Source organism: Loxodonta africana, chromosome 25, assembly GCF_030014295.1.
Source record: "Loxodonta africana isolate mLoxAfr1 chromosome 25, mLoxAfr1.hap2, whole genome shotgun sequence".
In the NCBI taxonomy this organism is placed as follows: Eukaryota; Metazoa; Chordata; class Mammalia; order Proboscidea; family Elephantidae; genus Loxodonta; species Loxodonta africana.
This window is the reverse complement of record NC_087366.1, coordinates 17,051,991-17,064,064: the sequence shown is the minus strand read 5'-3', so window position 1 is coordinate 17,064,064 and position 12,074 is coordinate 17,051,991. Positions and strand designations below refer to the sequence as shown.

Below are 12,074 nucleotides of genomic sequence, written 5' to 3'. Positions count from 1 at the left end.
ACCTGGCCTTTCTTCTGAGGCACATCTGGGTGGGCTCAAACCTCCAACCTTTTGGTTAGCAGCCAAGCACATTAACCATTTGGACCACCCAGGGACTCCTACTTACAACCTTAAGGGTCTTAAATTCTATTCTTCACACTGCCACCTTCCTGCCTGTTTCCTCCTCTCCAGCCTCACTCCGTCTGTTTACCGTTTTATACAATTTGTGTCCTTGTTTGTCTCCCCTACAAATAAGCAGTAAGAAGGCAGGGACTATGTCTTATTCACCTTTGAAATGACTAAGTGGCTACTGCAGTAACTTGCACACAGCAGGCACTAAGGCTTGTTAATTAAAAATTCTTAATAATCATTAGCCTTTTTGGTTATAATAGCACATCAGATCAATAATTTTGGAAATCCAATCCAGCACTATTACATATTCAGCTCAGATTTACTAACATACAAATTTTCATCCTATTTTTAAGTGAGTAAAAACGAACAACAAACATTACTGGTTAACTTCTTATAACAGATATTATTCAAGACATAATCTCTGAAGAGGCATAATTCTTCTCCCTTTTATCAAAAAAGTTTTCATTGCTAGGTCAGATAGATCCAGGCAATGAATCCATGTATACACGAACCAACCAAATTTAATTTGTAACCACAAAGCCTACTTGGCACCCACAGTTCAAAGGTATGTGTATGTGAAACAAGGTAAGTATCACTACACAAGGATGTGCTTATTGAAATCATTCTAACTACCAAGTTGTACTAAAAGGCCTGATAAGTTAGAAAAGTGAAAATCCTATCATCCACTACTGAAGAAAAACCTCAAAGATCTCTTAAAACATTCATAAGGTATGTCTATATACATTTTGAAATCACTTCCTGGTTTAAGATGGCAGACACTCTGTGCTTAAATCACTGAACCTACTTTTTGTAACACACTAATAATCCGGAAGTTAACACTGAACCTGCTTTTTGTAACACACAAACCTCTTGCTAAATCAGATGAGTCCAAGATGCCAGGAGGTTCTTTTATAGCTTCCTTTGTTGCTTTTTCCTCAATTTTCAAGTCTATTTCAGATATGCGATCTTCATCTTGCATAGTTATGACTGATTTCAAAGGGCTAATTAGACAATCTAAAAATAATTTAAAAATGTGATTAGTATATATTTTGGTCCTGATGCATATCATGTTTCTTGGTCATTACACATTCATTCAAGTAGTACATCTTCAAGTTTCTTGTTTACACGTTCTACAAATTACATGCTTATAAATTATGGAATATATAAATAAGCCTTTCTAAAATACGTTTAACATACTCTTAATGGCAGGGATTGGAATGGAGGAGGAAGCATGCATTCCCTAAAGCTGCTGAACTCACTTCTGATTAACATAAACAGACACAATCTGGAATTGAGGTTGGGAGGCTACTTACTCTGGAGTGTGTGTTCACGTACACGTCTACTTCCACTGTAGGTATTAACGAAGAAACTAGCTTTATCCAACACATACAAATTCTGATCTTACATGATGAGAAGTCCTACCTGAGGCATGCTGACTTTCTTTCCTGTGCTCAGCCCTTCTTTTAAGTGTACTAGAACAATTTATGTGTTGACTTTAAATTGTAAAATAACTCTATGAGATTATAACCACCCAAGTGTTTAATAAACATTAAATTCACAACTGGCTTGGAAGTAGAAAAGACAATGAATTAATTAAGATACCTTAAGTTCCAATTCAGAAAGAGCATAAAGGTCAATTTATGGACCACAAAATTAAAAACAACAAAAAATTTCTGGTTCATTCTTTCATACAACTTACATTCTAAAATGTACAGAAGATCCTTAAGAAAGCGTTATTCACCAGTCTAAATACCTGTATGGCCCAATAAATCACCACTTAGAAAACATGCAAACACATTCAGAAACACAACAAAATGGGCTATAAATTTTCAACAGTGGATTTCTGATTGTAGTACAAAACTCAATCGGTTTTTAGGTGTGAGGAAAGGCATAATATGTAATTTAGTCTACTCTTTTAAAACTACTCGTCAACCTCAAATTCTTCTTGGAAGGAAGCTGCTATGAATGAGAAAAATAATCATCTCTGTGTACATTGAGTGATAAAGTCAGTTGACAGCAATGGTTTCTGTATCTTGGCAGTTAGAATCTGCTACAGTGAACAGGCTGCCTCACATACTATGTCACCTTTTAAAGGACTTTGTGAACCTGGCAGACTGGACTGAGAGGGAAACTACCAAATTAAGTGTAACTTTCTATTTTGTTGCAAGAAAAGCCCTCCTTTAACCAAGAAGCCCTCAAGTTCATTATTTCCTTCCATCTGCAGCATCTCCGGCCTCCAGACATCCTTTACTGTGATGTTCTCCAGGCTTTTAGAATTGTCTCCTGTTACTCTGCACCCGTTTCATACGACACACGGCGCCCGCCCACCCACTTCCCTAAACCTGCCTTTCCGCACAAAAACCATCCCAGTGAAGAAGGGCCTCCCTTATCCCCCAGGAAGGCGCACTTCTAGGCTTTCCTGCACTTACTGCTTTCAGTCTCCTCAGGGGCAGAGGCTAGGGACGGGGACAGGGCCGGAGCCTGGGCCAGGGCGGGGGCTGGGGCTGGAGCCGAGGCCGGAGTCGGGGCCGAGCCTGGAGCAGAAGCTGGGGCCGGAGCCGAGGCCGAGGTCGGGGCCGGAGCTGGGACCTGAGCCGCGTCCGGAGCCGGGGTCGGGACCTGGACCTGAGCCACCTCCACCTCCGCCTTCGCCAGGGGTAGCAGCTCCTCCTCCGCCATATTCTCCATAGTTACCGCCTCCGTGCGAGGCCCGCCCGGGACCAGGAGGGGGCTCACGGCGGGGTGACTGAACTGGCGTGACTGCCCCGAGGGCTGGATCCAAGGGGTGGGAAAGCAAATGGGGGGAGCGGGATGCGTGCAACACACGAAAAACGAAGAAACAGTGACTAAGCCCTGTCAGCAGAAAAATTAAAGGCCAGAGGCAGCAATTCAAGGTCCCGTCCTTTCCCTTTCCCCGAGGCGTTACGACGCCACCACAGACTGCGCAGAAGCGTATCCGGGACAGCGTCCAATGAGATAATAGAGTCCCGTTTCCACTGTGCGCCTCAGTTCCACCGGTCAACCACGGACTCCAAACAAAACTACAATACCCAGGGTGCACTGAGCCTCCCAGGGCTCCGGCGTTGAACTCTGAAAAACCGAACCCGTCGCGTAGAGTCAATGCCAACTTACAGCGACCCTATACGACAAAGTAGAACTGCCCCTAGTGGGTTTCCAAGGCTGTAGTCTTTACAAGTCGACTGCCACAGCTTTCTCACCCAGTGCAGCTGGTGGCTTCGAACCGCAGAGATCTTGGTTAGCAGCCGAAAGCTTAACCACTACGCCACCACGTAACTACTGTTGGAAGTCTAGGAGGAGGTAAATGCACAACAAACGATCTGGAGCGTTCTGGGGCTGTCTGGATCAGAACACAAAACTACATTTCCCAGAGGGCATCGGGCCGGGGGGGGCTGGTCCCTGATTCTTGGCCTGGGCCTCCGGAGTCCCCGCCGACGCCAGCGTTGATAAGGTAGGGAGCCGAGGGGTGCGTTGACGTTTCCCCGGCACGGCTCCTCGCCAGCCCCAGGTACCCCAGCGGGCGGCCGGGTGGCCAGCCTGGGTAACGAAGAGGTCACTCTTGCCTGGGCGGTGTGATCCTGTGGGCGGACCCGAGGTCGAGCCTGCTCAGTGGAGGTGTGTTTCGGTTCGGCCCTGCCTCCGGGGCAGCCTTTCGCTCGGCGTTAGGTGTGGTCAGCGGCTGGGGAGCAGGTGGGCCGGGGAGGGTTGGAGCGCGCATCGCTGCAGTTTACTACCTGCGGACGGGCTGGGTCTGTCAGTCCGACCGCCCTCTTCAGTTTGTATCCTCACCCACATCGTGTCCTGGACGCTATGTTTTTCTTGTTTTTCGTTTCGGTCTAGCCTACACGTTCCCAGTGCCGTGAGCGGTGCGGGTCCTGTGGATAGGGATGATTTTTTGCCCTGCGCTCGTTTTTAGCCAGAGTTCTGAGTCTGCTGTGCTTCGGAGCACTTGGTTGCTGCGATTCACATTTCAGAAGGAATATGCCAGTGAGTCCCCTGGCCGCGGCACTTTTTTCCCCTTCCTTCTCTGCACCTGCTTGCGGTCAAGTCTCGTTCGTTCTCTCCTTTTTCGTTAAGCCGTACTGCGACACACGGGAGAAACCTTGAGTTTTCTGGCTTTTCTGACTAGGACTTGTCCGAGAATGTTACAAACTTCAGGGAGTGAGAGAAAAGCCCGTTTTAGTCTCAGATATAAGACTCACACTTCGGTTAAGCTTTCCTCGTTTTGAAGCTGATCCATAATACCTACCTTCTTAGTCTGTTTATATCCCACTTGTTTCAGAACCCAGAGGAGAGTGTGATTATTCTGCACTTTGAAACCAACAGGAAGCCAGTTTTTTCCTCTTTAGGTTTAGGTAGTACGTTTTGTTTGTTCGTTTGTTTTCTGTCCAAAGCTTCTGTGAGGAGCCCTGGTAGCGCAGTGGTTAAGTGCGCGGCTGCTAATCAAAAGGTTGGCGACTTGACCACCAGCCCTTTACAGCCTTGGAAATCCTGGGGGCCGTTCTGCTCTGTCTTATAGGGTCGCTATGAGTCAGAATTCACTGTATAGCATTTTTTTTTTTTTTTAAAGCTTTTGTGAGTTAGAGTCCTAAGATTCTCTTACCTTTTTTTTTTTTATTCACACCCCCCACCCCTTTTGAAACTGTTTCTGGATATATAGCTGACTCAGTATTTAACAGTCAATTAGAAATGGGATAATGATACTGATTGTAACTTACTGAAATGCGTAGTGTCTTAATTATATTTGTGTATCATCCAAGAGTTATTTTTTTTTCTAAAAGACTTGATGGTTGATTTTTTTTTCCTCCATGGAATGGAATTCTTGGAACAAGAAAGGGGTGATTATTACTTTAATCTGGGAACTGAACTGTGAACTCAGCTACTGTCATAAAGTGGAACTGCCCCATAGAGTTTCCAGGGAGCGCCTGGCGGATTTGAACTGCCGACCCTTTGGTTAGCAGCCGTAGCACTTAACCACTATGCCACCAGGGTTTCCAAAATTAGTCTTACAAAGCAAAATTTGTGGGTAATTTAGAATCCATTCTTAGAAGTCTATGTTAAATATCTTATTAATTTTTATTATTAGATTTTCTGCTAGCGCTCGGCATTTTCTTCTTTTCATATTTATCAAAACATCCTGAAAGTTTGATTTATTATGTCCTAGAGTAAAATCACAACAAAATTATAATAAAGCAAGAAGAAAGTTTATTCGGCACATGTTCCAAGAAGCAAAAGTGGGAAAGGGACAAGCATGCTACCAGAGCTATGCCTCAGAAATGTTACAGAATCGTCAGTAGATATCGACACTACAAATAGCTAAAATCATTGAAAGCCTCACCTTTTCAGAGATTGACTAAAAGTTGCTAAATCACTGTTACCTACACTTTGAATTGTCTTTCTTAATAATCATTGGTACAAATTCAGTAAGGAGGGTCTACACTGATGCAGTAAATCTTACTATTTACTAAATGCTGATAGAAAAAATAAGACTGGAAAATATGTGAGTCCTCTGTGCTTTAAGTATTTGTTTTTGTGAAAGGTTCCCTAAAAGATGTTTTCCAAGGTTGTCCTAGCTATTGTTTTTATGGCTCAGGCCCCAGTCAGTGTGTCCTTGTGAGTCCTTGTGTGTCCAGCTCCAGCTGGGTGACATTTTTTATACTCAGTGACAGGGAATAACCCCTAAGTCCAGTATAATTGGTCATTCTTTTATAGAATTTCACTTATTTTGGTCATAATTGACCAGGAGTAATTGGAATTGCTTGGTTTTTAAGTCTTCCTTATGTTCACAGACCCAGTATGTGTCACTACTAGCACTAGACTCTCCTTTGGGCTTTGCTTCTAGATCCCTTTTTCATCTTCCTCTTCCCAACAGACCTGGTTATATTCCCAATCTCTGGCTTCTGTCACAGAACAGGATACTGCTGGTGCGCACCAACTTGAATCTTTTTTTTTTTTTTTCTAATTGCTCTCCGTATCAGTAACTAACCCTATTGACTTGAAGCAGAGCAGGGCTGAAAAGTGAGATGGGGATGGGAAGTGGACAAAGAAACTGGGATGGGCAAGAGTTGAAAGTGGGTCAAAATGAAAGAGTGAATTAGGGGCTACAGGAGAAGAATTCACTCATTCATTCACCCATCAGGCATTTGTGGGCACCTGGATGCGCAGTGATTAAGCAGTCGGCGGCTAACCAAAAGGTCAGCAGCTTGAATCTATCACCTGCTCCTTGGAAACCCTATGGGGCAGTTATCCTCTGTCCTAAGGGTCTTTATGAGTTAGAATCGACTCAGTGGCAATGGGTTGGGTTGGGTTTGGTACTATGATTTTAATATAGCATAGTCTTCAAGGAGCTCAGTATTCAGTGAGAAAGGCAACATGTAAGCCTGTGTAATACAGGGCTAAGTGCCATTATAGAGATGGGTGAAAAGTGCTCTAAGAAAGCACGTAAGAGTGACTGATAACGTTGTTAGTGTTAGGGAGAGCGTCACTGAGATTTGAGCTGGGTCTTAGTGAATGACGAGGCATTCTCCAGGGAGAGAAAGGGGAGATGTCATTTCTTGCAGAGTTGCAAAGATATGATGAGAATGTGTTCTGGGAAGTGCAAGTTCAAGTGTGGTTGCAGCATTTATGGCTGGGAGGAAGTAGTGGGAAGTGAGGCAAGAGGAGGTAAGTTGGGGCTAGGTTGTGAAGAAACTTGAATCCATTCCAGAGATTTCGTCCTTCCGTCAGAGAAGTCCCTGAGAAGCCAACACACGTTTGTGTTTAGGGGTGGGAAATGGGGAGATGTGTGTGGCGTGATCAGACCTGAATTTTAGGAAAATAGTTTGCAGCAGTGTGGGAATGGATACAGAGATGGTGGGTGGGATGTATACTAGAGGCAGTTGTAGGATCTTGCATTATTGGGCCACTGCCTACTTTTCCATTTTATGTCCTATCTTATGCTTACCGTATTCTTGTCTTATTGGCCTTTTCCCAGTTCCTAAGAATATGCTGTCTTCTCACCTTAGGGCCTTTGTACACACTGTCTCCTCTATTTGGAATGTTTTTTCCCCAACTCTTCATGAAATCTTTCACATCTCTTGTATGTGTTTTTAGAGAGATCTTTCTTGATTACCTTATCTAAGTTAAATTCCCCTTGTTATTCTCTGGTGAGGCACTCTGCTTATTTTTGTCACTATGTTTGTTTCGTTTATTTGTCTTCTTAGCTTGTTTTATAATGATCTATGTGGGGCAAAGAACTAATTTGGCTTTTTGTCTCTGTTTTCTGAAAATAGTCTGAGCAGTGAAAGAGTTCTTTGTCTTTCTAAAAGAGCCAGGCAAGTAGGGGCTACACAGTCCCCACACCTTCAGGAAGGGAGGGGGCATGATGCATATTCAGTATTGGATCAATACTTTAAGGTAATAGTTATGCATATTTATTGTGGTCCTAATGACTAGGGTACTCTGGACCTCAGAGTTCTCTTTGGGGTTTCCAGGATGGGGGAGAACATCCATTCACAGGAAAGGGAGTGGCACATCCCTGGGGACAGTGGAAGTCTCATGCTACAATTTTTCCCAGACCTTGCCTGGTGTGTCTCTCTCTATGCTTATATCCTTTCTGGTTAACTGTAAGTATATGTAATCATTTCTCTGAGTTCTGTGAGTCATTCTAAGGAATTATCAAATCCCCCAGGGGCAGTGAGAGCCAGCAGAGAGCCTAGCATTTGCCTATTTGGCAGAGGCTGGAAGGACAGAGTCCTAATTTGTGGAGACCGAACTCTGGGTGGTTAGGGCCAGAGAAGAAGTGCTGTGTGGATGGCTAGTGTCAGAATGATGAAATGGGGATATGAATTCTCTTCACATTTTGGAAATTAGTGTTTTGTCAGCTGTTATTTACTCATTCTGGCTCTGCCTTTTTTTTCTCCGAGCTACTCCTTCCACATACAGACCCATCAAATAGTTTTAAGTAGGGAAGTCATTTTTATATTCAGTACGTTTTGTTTAGACCCTACTGTGAAACCCTGGTGGTGTAGTGATTAAGAGTTCAGCCGCTAACCAAAAGGTCTGCAGTTCGAATCCACCAGACGCTCCTTGGAAACCCCATGGGGCAGTTCTCCTCTGCCCTATAGGGTCACTATGAGTTGGAATCCACTTGACGGCAATGAGTTTGGTTTGGTTTGATGTACTTCCCTGTGCAAGGTACTCCTTACATCCATTGCTTCATTCAGGCCCCTCAAAAGCCCTCTAAACCCACTGCCATTGAGTCGATTCTGAGTCATAGGGATCCCATAGGGTTTCCAAGACTGTAAATCTCTGTGGAGGTAGACTACCACGTCTTTCTCCCTCCGAGCCACTGGTGGTGTTGAACGGCCCACCTTTTGGTTAGCAGTCTATCGCTTTAACCGAAAGCTGTCTGGGATGGGTTATTATTTTTACTTTACAGATAATGAAACTGAGGCTCAAAAAAAAATGTATGTGATTTGCCCGGCGTCTCAATTAGTGAGTGACACAGGGTATGTGCGGAAAATGAAGATTTATGATTAATTAGTTTTGAGGTGTAGGTGGGGTAAAATATTGCAGTCCTGCAGGTAGTTGAAAATGATGATCTGATGCTTGAGAGACAAGTCTGAGCTAAAGATATAGTTTTGGGAATCATTCCTGAAAAGGTAATTGATGAAGCTGAAGGAGAGGAGTAGATCATTATGGTCAAACCAAACCAAACAAAACCAAACCCACTGCCTTCAAGTCGATCGCAACTCACAGTGACCCTAAAGGACAGAGTAGAATTGCCCATAGGGTTTCCAAGACTAAACCTTTACAGAAGCAGACTGCCACATCTCTGTTCTGTTCAGTGGCTAGTGAATTCGAACTGCTGACATTTTGGTTTGTAGCCGAGTGCTTTAACCATTGCACCACTAGGGCTTCGCAAATCATTATAAGGGAATCTATAAATGAAAAAAAAATAAACTGATGAGAGAATCCTATAATCTTGGGAATGCTTAGGAAATGGAAATCATTTTGTAAAACGCTAATATTTATACAACTGAAAGAAGAACTAGTTATAACGTAATTTTTTAAAAGATGTATTTTATTGTGCTTTAGATGAGAATTTACATAGCAAATTAATTTTCCAATCAACGATTTTTACACAAACTGTTTCATGACCTTGGTTGCAATCCCGGAAATGTGTCATCACTCTCCCCATTTCTTCCCTGGCTTCTCCATGTTGATCAGTCCGGTTTTCCCTGTCTCTCCCTGTCTTCTCATCTTTGGTTTTGGGCAAATGTTACCCTTTTGGTCTGGTACTGTTTGTGATTGTTTGATCTTTAGTTGCTCTAAGGATCACATTCTTCACGGATATTATTGTTGATTTTATAGTACCATTTATTATTTGGTTGAAAAGTGGCTTCTGGAGTGTCTGTAGTTTCAAATTAGAAGATTGTCTTAGGACAATAGTTACAGGGGTTCCTCCAGTCTTTTTCAGACCAGTAAGCCTGGTCTTTGTTTTGTTTTGAGTTTTGTTATATATTTTTTATCCGTTCTATCCGGGACCTTCTCTTGTGATCTGGGTCAGAGTGATTGGTAGTGATAGCTGGGTACCATCTGGTTCTTTTGGTCTCAGATTAGAGGACGCAGTGGTTCATGTGGGCCATTAGTCTTTTGGGTTGTTTCATTGGGTCTTCGGTTGTCTTTGTTCTCCTCCGTTCCTATTGGGAAGCAATGGATTTTTTAAAAAAGGGTTTGGTGGTTCAGTAGTAGAATTTTCACCTTCTGTGCCAGAGACCTAGGTTCAGTTTGTGGCCAGTGCACCTTGTATGTAGCCACCACCATGTATCTGTCATTGGAGGCTTTCATGCTGCCACGATGCTAAACAGATTTTGGTGGCTCTTCCACACTAAGAAAGACTAGGAAGAAAGACTGGCGATCTGTTTCTGAAAATCGGCCATTGAAAACCCTATATACCACAGGTCTGATTCCCGCCAATCATGGGGATGGCCCAGGATCTGACATTTGTTCCATTGTGTGAGGTATCTGATGAGTTGAGGCCAATTCAATTGTAGCTGCTAATAACAACTAGTTATAATGTATTTTAATGTTTGTTTTAGCTTTTAAGAATGTCCAGCAAAGAATCTTGTGGAAAAAATGAGAAGCCTCGGGGAAAAGGCACTACCTTGTCACCTAACTTTGATGAAGAAGTAAGAATTTTGATTTACTGACCTAAAGATTCCTTTTCTTAAAATTGATATTTTTATAATGATAATTATAAAAAAAGCCCTCAGTTTTTAAAAGAGACGTGTAAATACTTTGTTCTGCCTGTCTGGCCTAAAAAAAGTTATTTTCAGATTCTTGCATTATTTTGTTTATTCCTCACAACTCCATGAGGTAGGTACTGTTATCCCACTTCCATAGACAAAGGCTTGGAGAGTTAACTAATTTGCCTAGGCATTCCTGACTTCAATTCTAGGTCTCCAAATTCTCCCATTCATAGAAACAACTCATCATTAGACCGTTTTCCGCCTTTTTTCAGCGTTTGCCTCCCCTTGCCCCAGCTGATGGATAGGATTGTGCTCTCGTTGATCAGAATGGCTATCCCTATGGGAGGGAAGCTGGGAGTAGGGAAGGCATGTTCACCATGTTTCTTTGTCTATTGCTTTCAGCACACTGCCTTAAGAAGTGTTTCAGTAGATAAGTATTTAGGATATTTCATTAATTGAGCTCGATTTTGTTTCCAGGTAGCAAGGCTGCAATGCAATTGATGTAACTAAATCTAATAAACAAACAAAAAACTCTGTAATCAGTTATATTATAAACCTTCTGAAGAGTCTGCATGATTCATCATCAGAATTAGACGTGTTCATGCTATATTACTGTCCAAGATGAGATACTCTAGCAAATGTCAATACTCACTAAAAGTGATTTCTGTGATAGTGGATTAGTTCATAAAGTTTTTTCGTGACCTAGATGAATTATTCTAGAGATCATTAGACTTTTTAGCCTTTATTCCTTGCTTACTTACTAATCTTCTGATTACTGATTTGGCCTCCCAGGCATAGTTATAGTGATAATTGGAAAGGGGACCCGGGATCATGGCCACCTAGTGCTTTGGTATCCTTGATTTATATGCCCCGTTTGATACTAGTAATTGATGTGCCCTTTGCAGTTCTCCCATTCTTTCCTAAATGTACTCTAATCAGACTTTTCTTTCTGTCACTCCAGTAAATGTAATCTCATGAAAGTCAGCAATGATTTCCATGTTGATAAACCCAATGGTTAATTCTCAGACCTCATCTGACTTGACCTGTCGGCAGTATTTGACATAGCGAATTACTCCTGTTTGAAATATTTTTTTCACTTACCTTTTAAGATACCATATTCTGATTTTCCTCCTGCCTTATTGGCAACTGCTTCTCAGTGTCTTTAGCTGGTTCTTCCCCATTTTCTTAAACTATAACCTTTCAAGTGCCCAGACACATTTTTGCTGCAGGGGCTTCACCTTTGCTGCAGTTCTCTTGGAACTGAAAACTCTTTCCCTCTCTAGATATTTATATGGCTTGTTTCTTCACTTTATTTAGGTCTTGCAAAATGGTGGGAGTAGTACCATAAGAACCTGTCTAATTTCAGGAGGGATAATGCGACTCACCATCAGCCTAAGGCTTATTCCTATGAGGTAAAGGTCAGAAATACCTCTGCTCTTCAGTCTTTTTACCAATTCTGACACCAGCCATCTCTCCCACAACACTTTCTACATCTCTTCTGAGTTTAATAAGCCATTGCAGTGGCCGCACAGAACTCACAGACCACACTTACAGTTAAGTGGCTTATTAAGGAAGCAACAGGGTGCAACTCAGGATCAACATGCTGCAACTCAGGATCAAGATCAGGAAGCATGCAGGCAAAGTCTGGAAGGCTCCCCCCAAATAGAGAGCATATCCCTCCCTTGTTCAGTGCTGGATAGCTCTTTCAGCTCC

At 42.8% G+C, this 12,074-nt stretch overlaps 2 protein-coding genes across 18 annotated transcripts in view; one reads left to right on the top strand and one right to left on the bottom strand.

Moving 5' to 3' along the window:
• The window catches only part of TRMT1L (tRNA methyltransferase 1 like), a 57,865-nt gene extending 54,443 nt beyond the window's left edge, over positions 1–3,422 (bottom strand). Inside the window, exons 1-2 of one of the 2 annotated variants that reach the window (XM_064276516.1) lie at positions 3,330–3,422; positions 979–1,125 (exon numbers count right to left, since the gene is read on the bottom strand). In XM_064276516.1, coding sequence (XP_064132586.1) covers positions 979–1,090 — 112 coding nt within the window. In that variant the 5' untranslated portion in view covers positions 1,091–1,125; positions 3,330–3,422. Of the gene's footprint in view, positions 1–978; positions 1,126–2,540; positions 3,032–3,329 lie in introns of those variants that run through there. The other variant, XM_010590943.3, reaches the window with a different exon arrangement.
• The window catches only part of SWT1 (SWT1 RNA endoribonuclease homolog), a 124,325-nt gene continuing 115,566 nt past the window's right edge, over positions 3,316–12,074 (top strand). For 14 of the 16 annotated variants that reach the window (XR_010319370.1, XR_010319373.1, XR_010319371.1 and 11 more), the window contains exons 1-2: positions 3,587–3,744; positions 10,212–10,301. Coding sequence is in view for 10 of the 16 variants with exons in the window: in XM_064276515.1 (XP_064132585.1) it covers positions 10,221–10,301 (81 nt within the window). In the remaining 6 variants the exon portion in view is untranslated. The other 2 variants (XM_064276509.1, XM_064276508.1) reach the window with 2 other exon arrangements.